Source organism: Furipterus horrens, unplaced genomic scaffold (genome assembly GCF_987537825.1).
Source record: "Furipterus horrens unplaced genomic scaffold, mFurHor1.1.pri manual_scaffold_4, whole genome shotgun sequence".
In the NCBI taxonomy this organism is placed as follows: domain Eukaryota; kingdom Metazoa; phylum Chordata; class Mammalia; order Chiroptera; family Furipteridae; genus Furipterus; species Furipterus horrens.
Genome location: NW_028327174.1, coordinates 176,303,322 through 176,325,061, shown reverse-complemented (window position 1 = coordinate 176,325,061; position 21,740 = coordinate 176,303,322). Strand labels below are relative to the sequence as shown.

The 21,740-nt window shown below is 47.6% G+C and overlaps 1 protein-coding gene across 4 annotated transcripts in view; it reads left to right on the top strand.

Moving 5' to 3' along the window:
• TBC1D2 (TBC1 domain family member 2) overlaps positions 1-21,740 on the top strand; it is a 49,561-nt gene that overhangs the window by 11,481 nt on the left and 16,340 nt on the right. For all 4 annotated transcript variants that reach the window (XM_090274478.1, XM_090274480.1, XM_090274479.1 and 1 more), the window contains 3 exons: positions 5,458-5,591; positions 9,659-9,855; positions 15,315-15,710. In XM_090274478.1, the coding sequence (XP_090130604.1) occupies positions 5,458-5,591; positions 9,659-9,855; positions 15,315-15,710 (727 nt within the window). The remainder of the gene's footprint in view (positions 1-5,457; positions 5,592-9,658; positions 9,856-15,314; positions 15,711-21,740) is intronic.

The window sequence follows — 21,740 nt, the reverse complement described above, 5'->3', positions numbered from 1 at the left end:
TAGAAGCCCTGAAGACAACTGGGGTGCTTTAAAAACTTTTAAACAAATTTAATAAGGCTTAAAAAAAAATCCAAGTTAGCTTTATAGAAGAGTATATATTAATATACTCTGACTCCAAAAAACCTCCGCTGCCTTGCGGCATACCTCTTCAGGGGAAAGGCTAAGGGAGTAAACCCCGACAGAAAATCCGGAGCTGGAGTCCCTAAGGCGGTTTGACGTTGTAGTCAACACCGGCAACTCCTGCGGCGCACCTGAAGCCAAGCTGTATTGACTCCGTCTTTCCCTTGGACCCTTCAGCTGCGAAGAGAGGGGGGGTCTGCTGCATGGGCAACAGCAGACCCTCCATATCACCCCGCCCAGGCTCTGTAGCTTCAGCTTCACTGGAGAGGACACTCCAGCGTCATCGCAAGATGTTGATTCAACACGGGAGGAGACAGATACCGTGTCACTCCCGAGTCGGACTGCACAGCCATTCTCGGCGGTGCAGATAGACTCTTAAGAAGCTACACCATCGTCTCTCGAGACGGACGGCTGCCGACGATATATTAATATTGCTACTTGACCTCTGTATAATAATACAAGAATAAACTCTGGGTTTCACGGACTCACAACTGTAGACCTACTTTTGCCCCACCCTGTATTATCTGCTGCTGTTATTGTTGCTTTAACTGAAGGAATGGAAGCTTTGGGGAATCCCAACTGCCCAATACTGATCCAGTTTAGGTGCATATTTTCTGTGGGGACATCAGACTAACTAGACCACTTAGAAAGCAGAAGAGATTGGTCGCTGGACTTGGACTAGAAGCCCTTGGCTGTGTGTGACTTGGGTACAGCATTTCCCTCTTGTCAACTGCAGTGGTTGAATTTGCCTGGGTAACTAGAAGAGTCGTGGTGCTGTTCCTAGGACAGAAGCAGGTTTTAGGGAACAGATGGTGAGTGTTCTCTAGGGTCTAGAGGTAGAACTACCCAACAGGCATTAGATGGAGGAACCTGGAACTCAGTAGAGAGACTTGAGGGCATGAGGCATGGTTAAGCCCCTCAGTGTGAGTGGACAAGGAGGGTGCCCTGCTGGGGATCTTCCCTCGGGAGGAGCTGGAGGGAACTGGATGCATTGTGAGCCTGATGGGAGGTTTGAGGGGACCTGAGAAGTCCGGCCATCCAGCTAGTACACACTGTAACTGTGTCCAGGGTGGTCTCACCGAGATTAAGCCAGGTTCTGTGCCTGATGAAGACCACAGACAGCAGAAGTAGAACAGAGAACATGCAGAGACCAAGAAAGGAAGGAAGTGTCAGGGGATCAGTCAGTTATCTCCTTCCTTACACTTTCAATGACCCACAGAAAATGCAGGGCAACATTGCCAGTGTCCTGGGGAGAGCCTGGTAAGATCAGGGTTGCCCTTATCTCTGGCACCCCCTTGCCCTGGCTGGTCTTAGAGCTTCCGGTTGGGTCTGCCATGAGCCCAGGTCATAGACTGGGGAAGGGAGTAAGAGAGCTTCCAAACCACTGTACTGGGTGCTTTATACTCTCTCACTGAGTTGTCTGGACAACCCTGTGAAGTGGTGTCATAACAGTTAAGTTCTCAGCCTGTGGAGTCAGATGTCCAGGTCTCATGCTCAGTCCTACCACTTACCAGCTCTGTGCTTTGGTTACGTATCCTTTCTGAAGCTGATAGTAGTACCTACTCCATCGGGCTGTTGTGAAGATTAAATGCATGTGTGTGAGGCTTAAATGAGTTGTATTGCTAGTGTTCAGCTTAGAGCCTGGTCCATGAAGGGCCTCACTGTTGTGAATATGCTCCTCATCTGCAGTGCAGATGAGGGAACCCAGGCTCAGAGAGGGTAAGTGGCTTGCCCAGGGTTTTCTTTCCAGAACAAGCCCTATGACCGCTACCTTCATGATGCCAGGCCTTTCAGACCTGGAGCTGAACCTACACAGAACATGATCTAGGAACTGTTTCAACCCAAGTTAATAAAATTATGAAATGTCTCGAGATGCCTCTTCCAAACACAACTGTTTGGCTGAGTAGTAGCCACCTTGTCTGTGTTTATAGTCAGTGAGCTCCTCCCCATCCCCAGAGGAGATGGGTGAGAGCTTCGAAGGCCCTGTACTTTGCTGAGGTTGGGTTTCGATGCCTCCCACACCCCAGGGATGGTGCTTGTGAGCTCCTGGACATGGTGAGCAGGCTGCAGTTCCTTGGCAAGGGGAAGTGTGGGCAGCAATGATTGTCACCCCATCCAGCCAGTTCCTCCAGCTATAGGGATGTGTCCCTGGGTCTTCTCCAAGTCATGTGACTTGTGGTTTGTGAGATACATTGTAATGGGGCTTATCAACACAGGCCCCAGCATATAGTGATACTCAGTAAATAGTGCCCCTCATGGCCATCATCATTCTTTTTAACATGACTACCACCCTTTATTTTCAGATGGGACAAATAAGAACTTGGAAGAGGAAGTGACTAGCCCAAGGAGTCAAGGGTTTCTTAAAATAGGACATTAGTATTAACAGAGTAAAAGGAATCAGAGACCAAATTTCAAAGTCAGGTATTGGGAGTGCTGAGTTCGAACTTTTTCTCTCCTTGATTTAACTGATTGATTTTTCCCTCCATCAGTCAGCTGTACTGTTTCTTCATTAAAGTATAATCTCATTCTTATGTTGGACCCAACTATACCAAAAAACTGCATTTTCTTTTAAAGATAAGTTTCAGATTAAATAATGATTCTTTGAAAAAAAACATCAAAATTGACAAGCCTTTAGCTAGACAGACCAAGAAGAGGCATCAGACTCAATTACTAAAGTCAAGAACAAAAGAGGGGACAATACTACCAACCTTATAGAAATAATAAGGATTATAAGGGAATACTATGAACAGTTATATGCCAACAAATTAGATAACTTATATGAAATACACAAATTCCTAAAATACACAAATTTCTAAAACTGACTCAAGAAGTAGGACCTCTCAATAAACCTATAACATGTAAAGAGATTGAATTAATAATCAAAAACTACCCATAAACATAAACAAAACAAAACACCTAGGACCACATGACTTCATTGGTGAATTCTACCAAACATTTAAAGAATAATTAATACCAATTCTTCACCAATTTTTTCCCACAAAAAGGAGGGAACACTTCCCAATTCATTCTCTAAGGCCAGTATTACCCTGAATACCCAGAGTCTTTGCCTAGAATTTCCTTTTGTTAATTTTGCCAGCAGGCATGTTTTTTCTAACTCACCTCTTCAGGAGTCCCAGCTTTATGTAAAACTTCAATTTCAGTTCTACACTTTACATGGATCCAAACCTTGTTTTCTTTCTCCCTTTGAAACCAAGGCCCTAGGTTTTCTGTATCAGTAGTTAAACCCTGATCACCAAAAAGAAAAAGAAAAAAAAAATTATAACTGTATGTGGGGATGGATATTAACTAGTCTTACAGACTTATCATGGTGAATATATATAAACATTGTATACCTGAAACAAATATGATGTTATGTGTCAATTATATCTCAATGTAAAAAAAAAAAGTTGATTCCTGAACAGACGTATATCCTAGTCAACTCTCATGACAATAATGCTGCAAACAAACACAAAATTCACTGTCATATAATAAGCATTTATTTTGCACCCATCTGGGTTCAGCTGACAAAGGCTAGGCCACTTGATCCTGACTCTAAGCAATCGGTAAGATCTAGTCCAATCCATGTATTTCTCATCTACGGACCAGCAGCTACCTGACGCATGTTCCTCAAGCCTGTGTTCACATCACATCTGCTAATGTTCCTTTGGCCAGAGCAAGTCACCTGACCACGCCCAAAGTCACAAGGGGGTGGGGGAGGTACTAGAGAAGGAGGGGAAGGAGTGAATACTGGCATACCTTGTTTTGTTACATTTCGCAGATACTGCGTTTTTTACAAATTAAAGTTTTGTGGTTACCCTGCATTGATAAGGTTGATCAGCACCAAATTTTCAGCAGGCTTGGCATTTTTTAGCAATAGGGTACTTTTTTTAAATTAAGGTATCTCTGAGGTCTACCTGTGTTCGCTGAACAGTAATCTACACATTCATCTTCCTTTTGTGTTTCCACTTGAATTTCACCTCCTTTTTCATGTTTAGTACCTAGGGATTTCTCTGCCTTTCCTGGGAATTCAGCTAAATATTTGTGAAATATGTTTTGTATTTATCTAGTAGCCAGGTGTTTTGGAATAAGGGTTTTTTACAGTAACTGGCCCCCCGTGTTGCTGGAAGTACACACTGCACGTCGGTGTGATACAGCAAAGCCAAGATTCCATCACTGAGCTACACGCTTCCACATCCTCTTCTCTTTTGACCACGCTGTTGCTATCTTTAAATAAATGACTTACTAGTGCATTGTTTTCTAACTTTTGACCATGATCACAGTGTACACACATATTTATATCTCACAAAATACTAACCATCTCTAAGTGGGGTACATTCTCATGTTTTCCATTTTTTTTAAATGCTGGTCATGATACTAAACTGATTTTACAATCTACCAATGGTTTATTAACTTGTAGTTTGAAAGACACTGACCTACTGAGCTCCTTTAATCATTTTCTCTTCCTTGTTATTAATTTTGGACTATGTCTTCCTTTTATGTCTCTGCAAAGGGAAAATAAAGTCAATCGAACTGTCTTTTCATCTGACTCATGAATTTCTCTGTGGTCCCTGGTCCTAGGCCAGCCTTTGGTGCTACCGAGTTCCTTCCTGCAAACCAAACATGTATTATTGATCTTGCACTCTGGGCATATGCAAACCCAGTGCCAGGTGCCAGCAGTCATGCAGGTAGGTTAGTGCCCAGCTCGTGAAGAAAAGACATCATCATCATTCTTGGGCACAGGGTGGCCCATTCATGAAGTGCAGTGAGCTCCTTTGAGGCTACAAGGTCACTGGTAAAAGCATCAGAGAGAACAGATCAGAGCAGGGAAGGAGCCAGAGAAGCAGGATACCGGGAGATGTTCAGAACTTCTCAGCAGAAGTAGGGAGCCACTGATGGTTTCTGAGCCAGGTAGTTACAAGACCAGGTGAAGGTTTTAGGAACAAGAGCTTGGCAGGTCCATTCAAAATTCATTCAACACACATGTAGAAGGGCCCTCTATGTTTCAGGCACTGTTCTAGGCATTCAGAGTACTTCAGTGAACAAAGCAGACAGACATCCTGCCCTCATGGAGCTTCTACTCCAGCAGTGGGGTTGGGGCAGGGGAGTGAAGCTTATATTGTTTATAAGCAATATTGTGGAAGGTGATAAGAACGATGAAATAACAGAAAGGTGAGGGGCGAGGGGGGTCGGGGGTGCATCACGCTGGGTGTCTGCGATCTAGCAAACTGACCAGGCCGTGGCTCGGGGTAGGGATGTGACCTGAGCTCCAGCAGTGACAAGGAGGAGAGGTACAGAATGGCAGTGCTGTCAGACTCACACTCCTTTGCTTTCCTTCAGAAACACGATGTGCAACATCCGGGGCAACAGGCAGACCCAAGGAACAGGCCACGGACCTCCAGGGGAAGACTTGCTGCAGAGCGGGGAGCCTCAGAAGGAGGGGCAGCCCTCAGCCCCAGACACTAGTGCCCCAGGTGAGCCCCTGCCCAGGTCTGAGCTGCCTTCAGAGCCCAAGTGTGCTTTTGCATGTCAGCCATGCAACTCTCCACGTCATTGCTCCTGGGTTTATGGGTCTAGTAGCAATTATTTATTATTATTGTTATTACTGTGGTGGTGGTGGTTGTAAAATGTACATAACATAAAATGTAACCGGTTTTAGGTGTACAGTTCAGCGGCATTAAGTATATTCTCATTCTTCTGCAAACATCACCACCATCCATCTCCAGAACTCTTTTCATCATCCCAAACTGAAGCTCTTAGCCATGGTTGTTGAAGTAATAAAGGGAAATCTTACTCACTTTCCTACTTTTTTCTTCTTTTTTTAATTTATAAGGAAAGGATATACAAGTGCCTTTCTGGGGTGATTAAAATCAGTCAGCTGTGCCTGAAGAAGTGGAGCCAATGACCTTTAGGTATCTGCCTCAGCTATGACATAGCACATTATTATTTCTTTCACAAAATGCATGTGACCCACACCACTGAGGGGAGGGTGGCTTCCTTGAAAGTAGCATTGGCGCCCATAGAACATAATTTAACATAGAAGCAGTCGGGAGAAAACTGGCTGAGGCAGCACTGTGGGGGTCTTCTTATAGCAGAGACGGGTAGAAGTGACTCGAGGAAAGTGTCCCTGTGGAGCAGTGCCTAGGGAGACCCGCTGATCGCAGCAGCAGTTCCAGAGAAGATCAGTACTGTTTTGAATCAACAGTAATGATGGAGCTAGCACTGACATATAGCGGTCACTTTGTGCCAGGGCTACTCTGAGCACTTTGGGTCGGGGGGCGGGGGGCGGTAGCAGCTGTATTAGGATATAATTCCATACCATAGAATTCACCCATTTGATGCATACAGTTTAGTGGCTTTCAGTATATTCACAGAGTTACGATGCAGCCATCACCATAATCCATTCTAGAACGTTCGTAATACAGTATTCTCTCACTTATCGTGGGTATTACGTTCTAGACACCACCACCACCCCCCCCCCCGCGATAGGTGAAAATCCGCAAAGTAGGAACCTTACACTTATTTTAGTATTTATATATATTTAAGGCTTTATAAACCCTTCCCACACACTTATAAACCATTCCCAGTCCCTTATTAACCTTTCCACACTTTTATAAACACTACTTATGTTCTTAAACATATTCTACACTCTTAAAACTACGTAACTTTAACAACATACGTATACAGTACTGCAAAATCCTGTGATAATAGCGAAAAACCCACGATAAAAAATTAAATATAATATTTTCTAAAATCCTGCAATACAGTGAGGCCACAATAAGTGAACCATGATATAGAGAGGGACTACTGTACCCCCACAGGAACCCTACCTCCCTCAGCCATCAGTCCTAGTCTCCGCCTCCCTGCAACTCTAGGCGACCACTAACCTGCCTTCTGTCTTTACAGATTGTCCTATTCTGGATAGTTTTTATCAATGGAACCGTACAGCATGTGGTCCTTTCTGATTGGCTTATTTCATGTAGAACCTTTTCAAGTTTCAACCACATGTGCTAAGCACTTTACCTGAATTAACCTGGTTAATCCTTACAACCACCTGAGCAGTAGATACTGCTGTTGTTCTCATTTAGTAAATGAAGGAACTGAGGACAGGAAAGTGGAACGACTGGCTCACGGTCACACAGTGAGTGACAGAGCTAGGATTCAGGCCGAGCACTCTGGCTTTATATTGCAACCTGAAGCCTCATTTTCTAAATCAGTGATTTTTAAAACTATGTCTTTATTTCCATGAAACTTTACTGCCACACAAAATCTAATATAGAAAGCATATAAAAGCTGGCTTTAGTTAGGGGTGGGAGTCTCGGCTCCCCCTGATCCCCAACTCTCAGTCCGTCTCAGTCAGGCGCTCCCATGAAATCCAGGGGCACTGTATTGGGGCTTGATTTCTCCAACTGTAAAATGAGCAAGTGATCCCTCCCCTGCCTGCCCTCGGGGCTGGTGGACAGGGGTGTTTCAAAGGTCAGTAGGAGAGTCTGACTCTCCGGGAGTCCTTGGCTGGAAGGATAGAGATATCACATTCTGCAGAACTCTGCAGTCTGCTTTGTTCTTGGCTCCACCAGATTTCTTTTAGGTCTGGAACAGACCATTCTGTCCTTCTACTTAGCAAGTTCAAGCAGTTTCTGGTTCCTATCACTTACTAGTGTAGTTCTTTTTTCTTTTTTTCTTTTTTTTTTTTAATTTATTTTTAAAGCCCTGGCTGCTGTGGCTCAGTGGATTGAGCATCGGCCTGCGAGCCAGGTGTTGCTGGTTCGATTCCCAGTCAGGGCACATGACTAGGTTGCACGTCAGGTCCCCAGTTGGGGCTGCAAGTGAGAGGCAACCACACAGTGGTGTTTCTCTTCCTCTCTTTCTCCTTTCCCCTCTCTCTAAAAATAAAATAAACAAACAAACAAATAAATTGTTTTTTAAAAAATTTATTTTTAGAGAGAAGGGAAGGGAGGGAGAAAGAGAGGGAGAGAAACATCTATGTGCAAGAGAAATACTGATCAATTGGTTCCCTCTTGCACACTCCCAACTGGACACCGTAACCCAGGCATGTGCCCTGACCAGGAATTGAACTGGACCTTTCGCTTTGTGGGATGATGGCCAGCCAACTGAGCCACACCAGTCAGGGCAGTTCTCTATCTGTTCAAGACTGTTCAAGACTGTTTGGCTGTTCCCGGAAGAATGATACTAAGTCACTCAGCTTGTTTTCCAAACCCTACCTGTCCCCTCCCCTGAGGTCCCATTCCACATCCTTTTTTTTAACACCTTAGTCTGGGGATAACTTATTAAAATACATACCTGGGCAAAGTAAATGAGTAATTATAGTTAGAAAATTTAGATAAGATCCTTCATAGTAGCTAAGGATGGGCAACAGATGTGGCTCGGAGCATCTCAGCAGCCACAGCAAAGAGGGAGGTGCAAGTGGTTAGATTATTTCCAGTGTTCATAGCTTAACACATATTTTCTTGGAAGGAGAGAGCCTTTTCTGACACTGAGGGCTGAGGAGAAATTCTGTTTATTTCATCCAGCCCTGTACAAGCTGCATCAGCATGATGTGTATGTGTCGTGTAAACTCAATTCTGAAGGTCCCTTGACCATATAATCAGACCATATAACATTCCTGGTTGCAAACTGATGGCAGAGACTGAAGCAAAGAGTGGGGACAGGGCAGGACAAGGTGGCCTGAAAGAGTGAATCTCTGATATTGGGTTTGATTTAAGAATAAAATTTAGCACTGATCAGCAAATGTTTTCTGTAAAGGGCCAGATAGTAAATATAATATATGAGGCCTGGTGGGCCATGTGGTCTCTGTTGCAAGTCCTTAGTTCTGCCCTGTGGAGGGAAACCAGCACAGACAGTGCGTGAACAAGCAGGTGTGGCTGTGTCCCAAGAAAACTTGATCTGCGAAAGCAAACAGTGGGGTAGGTTTGGCCTGTGGGCCATTGGTGATGACCCTGGCTCTAGAGGAAATGCTGAAAGGACTGTGCAGCCTTGAGGCAATCAGCTGTGGGAAATGCCACCTCACTTAGTTCATAGTAAGAATCAAATGAGAATTTGAGCTACTCTCTGGGGCAAGAATGCAGAGTACAGATATAGTCCATGTACCTGCCAAGACGCAGGTCTGTGTACTTTGAAAATTGCTCAGAGGATAGAGGTGGCATCCTGACAAAAGAAACAAGACATTCTGTCAGGGCCTCTGACTGAGAGGCTGACCACCTGCCAAACACAGCCTGCGCAGGTTGGGACCCGCGAGTAGGAGATAGGCAGAGTTCAGAGGATGGGCTGAATAACCTGGCCAGCGTGGTGTAAATCATGTTTATTTCCTTCAGCCCTATACAAGCTGAAGTGCGAATTCTAGGGGTGTTTTAGAAATGCGAATTCTCAAGCCCCACCCCAGGCCTATTGAATGAAGATCTCAGGGAGTGGGGTAACACAATCTGCATTTTACCAAGCCTTCCCCGTGCTTCTGCAGCTAGCTCAAGTTTTGAGGACTGCTAAGGCCCCTGATCATAACCTCTGTGTCTCTCCTCTTGATCAGGGAAAGATCCAGCGGATTCTCTGAAGCCTGCACCCAAGTCCTCTCTGACTGCCAATCTCATTCAGAAAGCCAAGCGCCAGAACAACACCTTCCCACTCTTTGCTGAAGGACTCACACGGAACCGCGCTGCCCAGGAGAAAGCCTTGGCCTTGGAGCAGCAGGTTCTGGTGCTTACCAAGGAGTTAAAGTCTCAGAAGGTGAGCTCTGGCCCCAGAGAGGCCTCAGGCTCCTCTGGGTATAGGCCATTCTGTGGTCCTCAACAGCCAAACTGGGTGGTTGAAAACGCTGTGCTGTTGATTCCTCAGGGATACGCTGTCACTCAAACTAGGTGACAGAAAGCCTCCAAGGGCAGGGTCTCTGGGGCCTACTTTAATAACTGCCTCCCAGACCCCTCCTAAGGGACTATGCATGGCCTGACCCCACACCTGATGAGGGACAGTATTTCGAGGAGGGTGATCTGGATCAGGGCTCTGGGAGGGGCCATCAAAGAAACCAGTGGGATTCTTTGACCTGTCAGCTGGTAACTGGGCACAGATCTCTGAAGGACCATCTCAGTCAGAGAAAACAGGCAGTTCTCAAAACCCGGGGGCTGAGTCGGGCCCAATGGGGGACAATAACAGGGAGGAAGATTCAGGCTTAATAGAGAAGTTAACTTTAGCAGTTAAAAAAAAAAAAAAAAAAGAGCTACATGGTCATTGTAGAAAACAGATTTCACACACATACACAGACATGAAAGTGCTTAAAAATCCTACAACCCGGAGGTAACTCGTGTTCACGTCCAGGGCAACCTCACAAAGCAGTGAGGGTCCCATGGCAGGGAGGCAAAAGCGGCTGCAGCACTGGGCAGCAGGCTAGAGCAGCTGCCTGATCCCTGGGCCAGTACAGCTTAAATCCTATATCTGAACCTGGGCAGGAAAAGAAACCTGGAATGTAAACACCGCTTCTGCTTGCACCATCTCTTCCCCTTCCTTCTAGGAAATACGGGCACCCTCCTTGACTTGGCCTTTCCTTCTAAGGCATTATGAACTGTCAAGTGGAGTAGAGAGGCCCCGAAGACCAAGCTTCCATTTAGGTTTGCCCTGACAGCTCTGCAGCCCTGGGGGGCACCCTGTCCTTCACTAAATGAAGGCAAGGTCCTGGAGCTGAGGAAGGGCCCCTGGCAGCTGACGACTTCCCTATCTTTAGAGTGAGAATGAGAAGAGGAAGTTGTTAAAGCTTTAAGGAATCTGCACTTCCTTACTGCTTCACTTTCCAGCAAACCTCAGTCCTGTCTGGAGCAGGTAGTCAGGAAGAGGACAGGTCTTGTGGTTGAGCTTTTGACTTGCAACGTGAGTGGACTTGTGTGTTCTCTGACCCATCTCATAGCTGTGCTTCGGTCTAGTGGGTAATTCAGAGCACAGGCCTTTGAACAGGATGGTGCAGACCCCAGTTCACCCCTGAGCAAGTTACTTAACCTCCACAGCCTCAGTTTGTTCCTCTGTGAATGGAGTTGTAGCCGTTCCCTGGAGAGACCTGTGTCCAGATTCATAAAGCCTGTGCCTGGCCCCAGCAGTTGCCCAGCAGGGTCAGACTCTGGTTATTTTGACTATTACAAGTATCCCCTGCCCTGTTGATTCCTTCCTGCCTTAGAAGGAATGACGCATCCGCCTTGAGGGGCTCTGAAGAACTCTCCTGAGGAGTTCTGGAAACACACATGAACCCATGAGGGCCTCCAGGAAATGCGCTGGTGGGACATAGGGGTGATGGACAAAAGGTCAGGTCTTCACTCCACATGAGGAAGGTGGCACCCCAGCCCTGCCAACTCTGGGGTTTCACCTGCAGCCCAGACACCAAAACCAAAGAGGGGAAGGAGAAAAGGAGACCAACTCTTGGTCCAGAGGAAGCAGAGGAGGCTGGCACAACCTTGGAATGCCGAGCCCTAGGCACTCAGAAATGCTGGTCGGAGAGCAGCTCTCCATCTGACCCCCAAGTCCAGTCCCCCAGCTGGGGACACAGCCCCCCAGGCTTCCTATGCCCGTATCTCCAAGATGCCCATCCCATGGCACTTCAATGGAAAGGCACCATCTTTCTACCAAAGGCTACAGGACGATATGGGAACAGGGGGCCTTGTTCTGGCCCAGACAGCCAGGTGGCCATGGCCAATAGCTTTAATGATCCTTTAAGAATTTGTTTCACAAACTGTTGGGTGCTCTAGAGGCCCCCGGTCTTTTTCTCCAGGTTCAGGACTCATCACAGGCTGCTACCTCCATGGTCTCGTGGTACAGCCCAGGGTCAGACACACCTGCTCTTCGGAAAAAACAGCCCCAACTCTCTGCCTCCCTGGTGTCACATTAAGCCACAGGGCGACTGATACCCATTAAGGCATTCTCTCTCCCAGGCTCTGCAGTGCTGGGCCTGCAAGAGATGTGGACTCCAGGAGATAGTACCAGATGGCTGGTTGCTTCGCCGGCTGGCTCAGGCTCAGAGTTGACAGAATTGCACCACCCTGAGGGCCGATGGAAGGCTATTGTTTGTGAGGATGTTCACCATCCATGTTGGCTGCTGGGAATGAGGGACTCCTCCTGGGCCCTGACTGGGGTCCGCTGGGGCCAGCATAATTCACTCAGGATTACTTGGTGAAGACGTGTAATTTGTTTAGGAAACTCAGTGTGGGCAAAGGGCAGCCTGTTATTTCCCTAGAACCCGAGCCAGAGAGTTCAGAGTACACTTCCGCTGCACAGGGTACAGACTTCAGAGTGCACTCCCTGTAAAGTGGCTTCTTTTATTTTATTTTTTACAGTGCAAAAGCAGCTTCACAGTGGCATGTATCACAAGTTTCCGTTCTTGTTTTTAATATTTCTATAAGGTATGTATGTGCATTTTTGTGACTGGCTTATTTCACATAGCATAATGTCCTCAAGTTCTCTACGAGTAGTATGTGGCAGGATTTCCTATATTTTTAAGGCTGAATAATATTCCCCATGAGTGTGTGTGTGTGCATGTGCACCATATTTTACCCATTTACTGTCAATACAGACTGTGTTTTTTACACCTCTTGGGTGTTCTGAATAACGCTGCTATGAACATGGGTTATTCCTATTTTTAAAGAAATTGAAAGAAGCATTTCAATGCAAAATCCATTAACTGTGCATCATGGAGAAGTGAGAGATCCTGGATTAGAGTTGGGAGCAGTCTGTTATGACATGTTTTTCCTCTCATGGGTATCTACCAGGTCCCTTTAGTCCTCTTCTCTCTCCTTTCTTTTGGTTTCAGTCTCCCCATGTAATAGCAAGGTGGCTGGGCCAGGTTTTCTGAATCCGTGATCCATTCCAGGGCCATCTTTTATGCTTCTTATGCTGGCTCCACACACCACCACCACCCCACCCCTTTTCTTTCTCCCTGTCTCACTGAGTGGGAGGAGAGCCTTCTGGGTTGGTGTCTTGGTCTTAGATTTTGAGATCCAGGTGTGGGAAGGGGGAGACAGCTGGATGTAATGAAATGGGCTTCAGAGTTGACTCTGCCACGTTGGGGAGGAAATATTCATTTGATTCTGAGCTTCAGGCAGGTCTCAACATTGGTGGTTGTTGGTTACTTCACCAGGCAGTTAGCAAGGTAATCTCCATATCTCAGCTGAACCAGAAATGGTCTGGGTTTATTCATTCTCCTGGAGCCACAGGAATGTTAATCTCTCTCAGCAGGGCCCAGGAAGGGATTTCTTCTTGGTTTGGTTTGCAGCTGGCCTACCCTCCTCCTGTAACACCCAAGGACCCCCATGGCTCCTACCTGCTCTTTCAGTCCTCAGGGGCTTTGTCTGAGCTGCTTTTAGCTCAGTTGTCTGGGAAGCTGTCTCAGCCCTCAACCCCCCCCCCCCCCCCTGCTGCTTGGCCATCTCTGGCCCTCCCATTCTTCGGTTTAAACTGACGTGCCTGGGGTGGGCCTGGTAGGGGAGAGCAATGGGGGGAAAATGGGACAACTATAATAGAACAATTTTTTAAAAAGAAAGAAATGAAAGAAAAAAATAAAATAAACTGATCTGTCTTCCTGTAGAAGATGCTGATCTTCCCCCACTGCCACCCGAGGCAGAAGTCATTGCTCTCTTCTCTGGGCCCCCACAAACACCCTTGCTTCCCTCTGTCGAAGGAAATGGCTGTGTTACAGTGGTTCACCTTCACTCCCACCAGTCTTTGTGGTTTTTGAAGGTGAGAACTATGGCCAGTCCCTCTCTGGGCCCCAGCAGCTGGCCCAGGGCTTGGTGCTGAGTGGATGTCTGATACAGGTTGAATGGAAGAGAGAAGCAGAGAAGGAACAGTACTGACGTTTCAGGAGGTGCATGCAAATTTGGTCTTGTCATTAACTTTTCATATAAAGTCGTGATTGGGGGGTTTTCTCCTCCAAATAGAATTGTTCTTAGCAAATAACCCTACCCCAGCTGATTCATTTATTTAAATGCTTCGGCATAGATGCAGTTAATGTGTTTCCAGGAAACTTTTTTCCAGATGAGGCTGGCATGGAACACAGCAACAGCTTAAAGACCTTCCCTACAAGGTTCATGAGGTTCGAGGAGGCTCATGAGGTTCAAGGTTCATGTGGGGCTGGCAGGTAGGCTGCTTGGCTTCTGATAATCTGATCCTGGCCCTGAATGAATCCATACCTCTGCTTTGGGGGACACAGATCCTGGGGAGGTTGGAGCCTCCAAGGCATCAGAGCCAAGCAGACCTTGAGTTTCCACATGAATGAATTACATGCTCTGCCAAGGTGTGAACTGAGGGCTGTTGCTCTCTAGCGGCTTCCTTGCAGGCATCGCTTGGTGGGCTGAGGAGGATGGGTGCAAATGAATTAACTGAGGCTGTGTGTGACTTAGTGTGTTTCCTCTGTTGCTGTCTCGGCTTGATGGGTAGCGACTGCTTGGGTGCTAAATTCAAAAGGATTCTTGAGGCCTCCACTAGCCCTCATAAAGGAGTATTGGGGTTAATTGGTAAAATATAATACCTGCCACAGGAGTGAGAGGCGGGAGAGCAATGCGCATGTGCCACGCTGCCCCTGCTTTCATTACTGATTTCATTACTGACTGAGCACTGGCTTTGGAGTCCGGGTGATTTGGGGTTAAATTCCACTCTACTTTGTTGGGCCTCAGTTTGTTCATCTCTGAAATAGACAGGTATTATTTAGGATACAACCTCTGAGTACTGTGACCTAAGACAATTTGGAAGTTTATTCCTCTCATTCTCTAGAAGAGTCCAGCAGTTCTGAGCTGGTGAGGCAACTCTGCTGTCCTCCACATGCAGCTTGTGCTGTGAGCCCGTGTGACTGCTGTAGTTCTTGTCTTTTCCCAGCCGGGAGGTCCACTGGACCAGGGAAGCATGTGTTCAGTGGTTTCAAAGGTACAACCAGGAAGCTGCCCGAATCATTTCCTCTAAGCGGTGTAGGTACAGCTGTCACTTGGCCACACCCAGCTATAAGCTTAGCTGGAAAACGTAGTCTTGAGCTGGGGAACCATGTGTCAAGCTAAAACTCTTGAACAGGAAAAGAGGAAATCAGTGCTGAGGTGAGATGACCCAGAGGGTGATGCTGGCCACCTCTCAGGGCTGTAAGGAAAACTGGTGAGGGCACGTGCCTCACCTCTGGCACCTAACAGGCCTTTCCCGGGTTCATGAGATGCTTCCGTTTCTCCACACAGGAGCTAGTGAGGATCCTGCACAAGGCGCTGGAGGCTGCCCAGCAGGAGAAGAGGGCGACCAGCGCATACTTGGCGGCAGCTGAAGACAAGGACCGGCTGGAGCTGGTGCGGCACAAAGTGCGGCAGATCGCAGAGCTGGGCCGGCGGGTGGAGGCCCTGGAGCAGGAGCGGGAGAGCCTGGCACAGACGGCGAGCCTGCGGGAACAGGAAGTGCAGGAGCTTCAGCAGCACGTGCAGCTGCTCATGGACAAGAACGAAGCCAAACAGCAGGTCATCTGCAAGCTGTCTGAGCAGGTCACGCAGGACTTCATGCATCCCCCTAACAAGCCCCTCATGGCCCTAGATGCTGCTGACAGGGACTTCCTGAGCCAACAGGAGAAGATGGAGCACCTGAAGGTAGGGGCCCCTCCCTCCAGACCCAGGGTCCCTGGGGAGGGCACCGCTCTCCATCCTAAGGGTTTTCTAAATACAACAGGGATAACATTCAATCTCGGCATGTTCATCTTTGAAAGAGATATTGGTGGAAATATTTCTACATATTTTCTCACTTTCTTAGCCAGAAGGCCCAGTGCAATTTGACCTGTTCATGGTGTCCTCAGCTGAAAAGGGAGGTATCTCTAGCTTATCAAATTAGAAAGAGCCCAAGATGGGTCAGAACTTCTGAGGGCTAGATCAGCTGTACACCTGGGGCCTGGCCTGGTCAGGTTCCTTAGGGAACACACTGATACTGTCGGGAGCCTCCATGGTTCCAGGGTGGCCCTCCCTCAGCAGCCTGCACACAGTACAGGTCACTTGTAGCTGGCCATGTGACCTGATCATCATATGGCACCAGTCACTGCTCCTGTCCTAAGTGCTTTATCTGCATTGTTGCATTTAGTCCTCACACCAGCCCTCTGAGGCAGTCCCCACTTTACAGATGGCAGTGCTAAGCCTGGAAAAGGTGGCGATACTTGTTTGCCCTGGGTTGTGAGCTGGGAAATGCAGACTGGAATTGGGTTGGAGCACACACCTCTGACTAGTCTGTTTGCTCTGCTGCCATCTAGCTTCTTCTCCTCTTCTAGCTACTGCCGCCAGCCTTGCCTCCCCCTGCCCCAGGGGTGACTCTCGCCTGGGGAAGGCTGCCCCATCCCACAGGGACCAGTTGTAGCACAGGGGGCAGGAACTTGATTTTATATGTGATCTCTGGAGGGTGATGGCAAGAGCTGCCAGACACCCAGAGGCCTGAGCTGGTAACAGGTGCTCACAGTCCCAGCTGTCCATAAGGGCAGCCATATAGCTGGGGCCAGTCCTGCCCCAAACTTTGCCACTTGCAGCCACATATGCATACATGTATATAACCATGGGAACTTTTGTGCTGCTGTACCAGAGAACTATTGTGGGGGGAGGGGAGGGAGAGAAACCCAGAAGCTTTAGAGGACCAGTGGGCAGTGTGGTCCAGTGGTCCAGTTGGTAGGAGGATAAGGGAAACCCAGATTCCCTTTCTCTCTTTCAGCATGAAAAACCATATAACCAGTCTGAGTCTTCTTCCTTAAAATCAGATTCGTTTAATTCAAAATGAAAACAAAATCCTTTCAAATGCAGTTGCAGCTAGGTCGCTAGAAAGCTCTCAGTCCTTCACTGAGCAGCGAAATGGCTTCCAGAAGATTGCTTTCCTGCCCAGCTGTACCCGCCCTGCTGGAGTCCACTGTGGAAGATACAGTAGAGCAGCCTGGGCTCACCCAGGAGACTGAGTGTGCCCCTGAGTGTGCACATGCAGGAATTTAATCTATCAGTGAGCCCAGGTCTGAGAAGATTCTGGTTATGATTCACATCAACCACAACCACACTTATATTTGTAGCTGATCCTCAGAGGCCCAGCATTTTGTGCTAGAAAGCGTTACATGTACTTGAGTTCTTTAGTTGTTAGCCTTTAGATGTCTGGTCTAGAATAAGATAGAAAGCCCATCCAGAATCCATTGTCTGAGTTTTGGGACATAGTGTGTTTGCATTTTCTGCTTGCCCTATAATTGAGAACAGCCAGCTTTAAGGAATGCCTCGTTGTTGAAGCTGTCATTCTGAGAATAGAATCACCGACTCTAAATATCAGAGCTGGAAAGACTCAAAGATCTAGTCTGTCTGACCCGCACCCCACTTTCTGACAGGGACAGCCGAGCCCTGGTGAGGTGAGGGGACTGGCCCAGGGTCACATAGCACAAGCAGCAGCGTCACAACTAGACCTCAGGTTCCCCACACCTAATCCACTGCCTTCCCTGCTGGCACGTGGGCTGGCCCACACGATGTTCCCCAAAGAAATATCATGGGTTCCCGTCCCTGTGGAGGCGGGCAGGCAGATTCCTTCCTCCTATCTGTCCCCTTTCTTCTGTTGTGTTTTCCTCCTTTGCTTCACTGGTGACTGTCACATGGCTTTTCTCTCTTCTGAGACTTCTCATTTTCCTCCCTACAGTTGTGAACCAAGAAGAACAAGGTAGGGCAGTGAGCTAAACAGGAAGCTGCTTGCTGCCCAGATGCCACCCCCACCCTACAGCCACAGCTGCTCCAGGGTGCTCAGTGCCGCCCTCCCTGTCTACCCTGTGCAGCATGTCCAAAGCCTGGGCTGGGGATAAGGAAAGGGGGACGGGACCAGGAGGCAGGACCAGGCAGTAGTGCAGTGCGTGCTCCAGCAGCAGACTCCTGTGTCTTTCGCCTGGAAGTATTATAGTTTTCGGTCCCTACAGTGACTGAACACACCCGGGTTTGTTCTGTCTCTCTCCATACCAGCTGTGTGACTGAGGAGAACTTACCTTCTCTGTGCTTGTTCCCTCATCTGTAAAGGGAGAATGACAGTACTTTATAGTTTTTAATGTATTTTATTGATTATGCTATTACAGTTGTCCTGATTTTTCCCCCTTTGCCCCCTCCACCCAGCACCCCCTACCCCTCAGGTAATCCCCCCACCATTTCTCATGTCCATGGGTCATGTGTATAAGTTTTTTGGCTACTCCATTTCCTGTACTGTACTTTACATCCCCATGGCTACTCTGTAACTACCTAATTATACTTCTTAATCCCCTCACCTCTTCCCCATTGCCCCACACCCCCTCCCATCTGGCAATCATCAAAAGGCTCTCCGTATCCATGATTTTGTCTCTGTTTTTCTTGTTTGCTTAGTTTGTTTTTTAGATTCAATTGTTGATAGATTTGTATTTTTTGCCATTTCATTGTTCATAATTTTCATCTTCTTCTTTTTCTTAAGTTTCTTTAACATTTCATATAATAATGGTTGGCTGGGAAGCTCTTTTATCTCCCCTGCAATTCTAAATGATATCTTTGAAGGGTGGAGCAATATTGTCTGTGGGTCTCTGTTTCTCATGACTTTGAATATTTCTTGCCAATCCCTTCTTGCCTGCAAAGTTTCTTTTCAGAAATCAACCGACAGTGTATGGCAACTCCCCTATAGGTAACTAACTTCTCTTCTCTTGCTGCTTTTAAGATTCTCTATCTTTAACCTTGGGCATTTTAATTATAATGTGTCTTGGAGTTGCCTCTTTGCATCTATCTTGTTTGGGACTGTGCTTCCTAGACTTGCATGTCTATTTCCTTCATCAAATGAAGGAAGTTTTCTTTCATTATTTTTTCAAATAGATTTCCAATATCTTGCTCTTTCTCTTCTCCTTCTGGCACTCCTATGATGTGAATGTTGGACCTCTTGAAGTTGTCCCCGAGGCTGCTTATACTGTCCTCATTTTTTTGGATACTTTTTTCTTCTTCTTGTTCTTATTGGTTATTTCTTGCTTCCTTAAGTTCCATATCATTGATTTGATTCTAGGCTTCATCCACTCTACTGTTATTTCCCTGTAAATTGTTCTTTATTTCAGTTAGTATATCCTTGATTTCTGGCTGAATCTTTTTTATGCTGTTGAGGTCTTCACTAAGTTCCCTGAGCATCCTTATTACCAGTGTTTTGAACTCTGTATCTGATAAATTGCTTATCTCCATTGCATTTAGCTCTTTTTCTGGAGTTTTGATTTATTCTTCCCTTTGGGCCATGTCTCTTTGTCTTCTTGTTTTGGCAGCATCCTTCTGTTTGCTGCTATGTATTAAATAGAGCTGCTTTGACTTTGTGTCTTGGTAGTGTGGGCTTAATGTAGTAGGTGTCCTACAGGGTCCAGTGGCACAGCCTCTTTTATCACCCAGGCTGGGTACCCTTCATGTGGACTGAGTACACCGCCCTCTTGTAGTTGAGCCTTGGTTGCTGTTGGCAGGTCAGTGGGGATTTACTCAGGCCAGTCATATGCAAGGATTGTCTATGACCACTTACCATCAACCTTTACCCTCTGTGGAGGATCAGCTGTGCACGGGCAGGGTGGTGGTGCTCTGTCATGGCCTGTAGTGCACTGGGTGCACTGGCCCTGGGGTTTCCCAGGTGGTGCAGGCCAAGGTCAGCCCGCACCTATGCTTTGACCAGGGTATCTGAGATGGCTGCTACTTGTGCTGGGCTGGAGATTCCCAGGCGAAGCCAAGCTGTGAATCTAGGCTGGCTGCTGCTAGTACTGGGCCCAGGGCTCACTGAGGCCAGCTCTTGCTTGTTTGATGGATTTAGGAATTTGGGAAGCATGAGCCAAAACCAGCCATTCGTATGGAAAAACAGGTTGATGGAGTCTCATATATGGCACCAGCTTGCTGGCTCTGTGTGGGGAGAGTTTAGAAAAGAGACAATGGCCTCTGCTCATCTTGACGCCAGACACTTCAGTTTCTCCCTGTGTACCACTGGTGACTTTCAAGCTGCTACCCCAGTGCTGGCGCTCAGAGGGAGTAAGTCTGAGTCCGTGAGTCCGTGTGTGGGTTCTTTAAAAGAAACTTCTTTGGGCTCTAACAGTTTCTTCCACCGACTCAATCCGTGCTGGTTTTTTCAGCCAGAAGTTGTGGGGACTTCTCTTCCTGGCACTGGAATCCTGGGCTAGGGGCCTGGTGTGGGGCTGGGACTCCCCACTCCCGAGACATCCCTCCTGAATTTTTTATCCACCACACGTGGGTGAGAGACCAGCCTGTTCCACGTCTGCGCCCCTCCTACCAGTCCGGATAGATTTGGTTTCTTTAATTCCACAGTTGCCAGACTTCCATTCAGCTCAATTTCTGATGGTTATGAGTGATGGTTGTTCTATATTTTAGTTGTAATCTTGATGTGATTGTGTGAAGAGGCGAGCCATGCCTTCCTATGCTGCCATCTTGACCAGAAGTCTCGAGAGCAATAGCGCTTTAATACTTAGCCCACAATGCTGTGGTCAAGATGAAATCACGTTCAATAATGAATGTGGGGGAAATGGGCCTGCACATAGTAGGAACTCAGGCAACTGTTAGCTCTTCTCCCTTGCCTGGAGGCTTGTTCATTTCCCCAGGCATTTGGGAAGAATCCACAGTAGCAGCAGTCCGAGATATGAGAACTCCCGTGGGAGAGGACACGTGCCCTCCACTTGCCACATGCCAGCCGCCACTCTAAGCCTTTTGCACAAATTGACTAATCGATTCCTCCCAGCAGCCTCTGAGGTGGTGCTATGATTATCCCGGTTTTCTAGGTGAGGACGTAAGGGGGAGTACCTTGTCCCAGGACTCAGGGGTGAAGGCAGGATTTATATGCAGGCAGTCCTCGGGCAGCGTGTGTGTCATTGACATGGCGCTATTATACAGACAGTTAGGAGAGACCAGACAAGCCTGTGTGCTTTCAGCCAGAAGACACCAAGGACAACCTTGAAGGGTGGGACTAGACTTTTGACCTGCAGGTGGATTCCAGTGGGGAGGGAGATTAAAGAGTAGCTGGGTGGTAAATGCGGTGGTTAGGACTCAGCTCCAGAATCAGACAAACTTGGGCTTAGTCACACCCTGCCGTGCACCAGCTCTGTGACCTCAGGCGCTCACTCCTCCTTTCAGAGCCTCGGAGGCCTCATCTGTGTTACCTTCTGAGCTGCTGGGAGGATTGTGTGAGATGATGCACTCAGCGTGGGAATGGGGTGTGCAGGTGACGGCATGCGGAGCCTGTACAGCCTCTGTGAGTTCTCTACATTTGCGGACAGTAAAGTGTAAGACTGTCCTGGGAGCGAGGAGTGGTCCTGGAAAATTGTGATGCCCACAGGAGGTTGGTCCTTGGGCTGCAGACGTGAAGTTTCCCACCAATCTCACTACCCTCTACGGCACAAGGATAAGGAAGTGGGGATCAAGAAGGGGAAGCAGGCAGACACTTGCCCAGAACAGCAGCCAACAGCCCCAGCAGCATTTCTGAGAGAGAGTGAGCCTAGGTTTTGATCCAACACAGAGATGCAGTTGGAGGGTAAGAGGAAAGCCAGGGTGGGGAGCTGGAACTGCCTGGGTCCTGGCCAGCAGGAGAGAGCAGAGAGCAAGTTTAGCCTGAGGACAGCCTTGTAGCCTGGGCACAGTGAAGGAGATGAAGACATG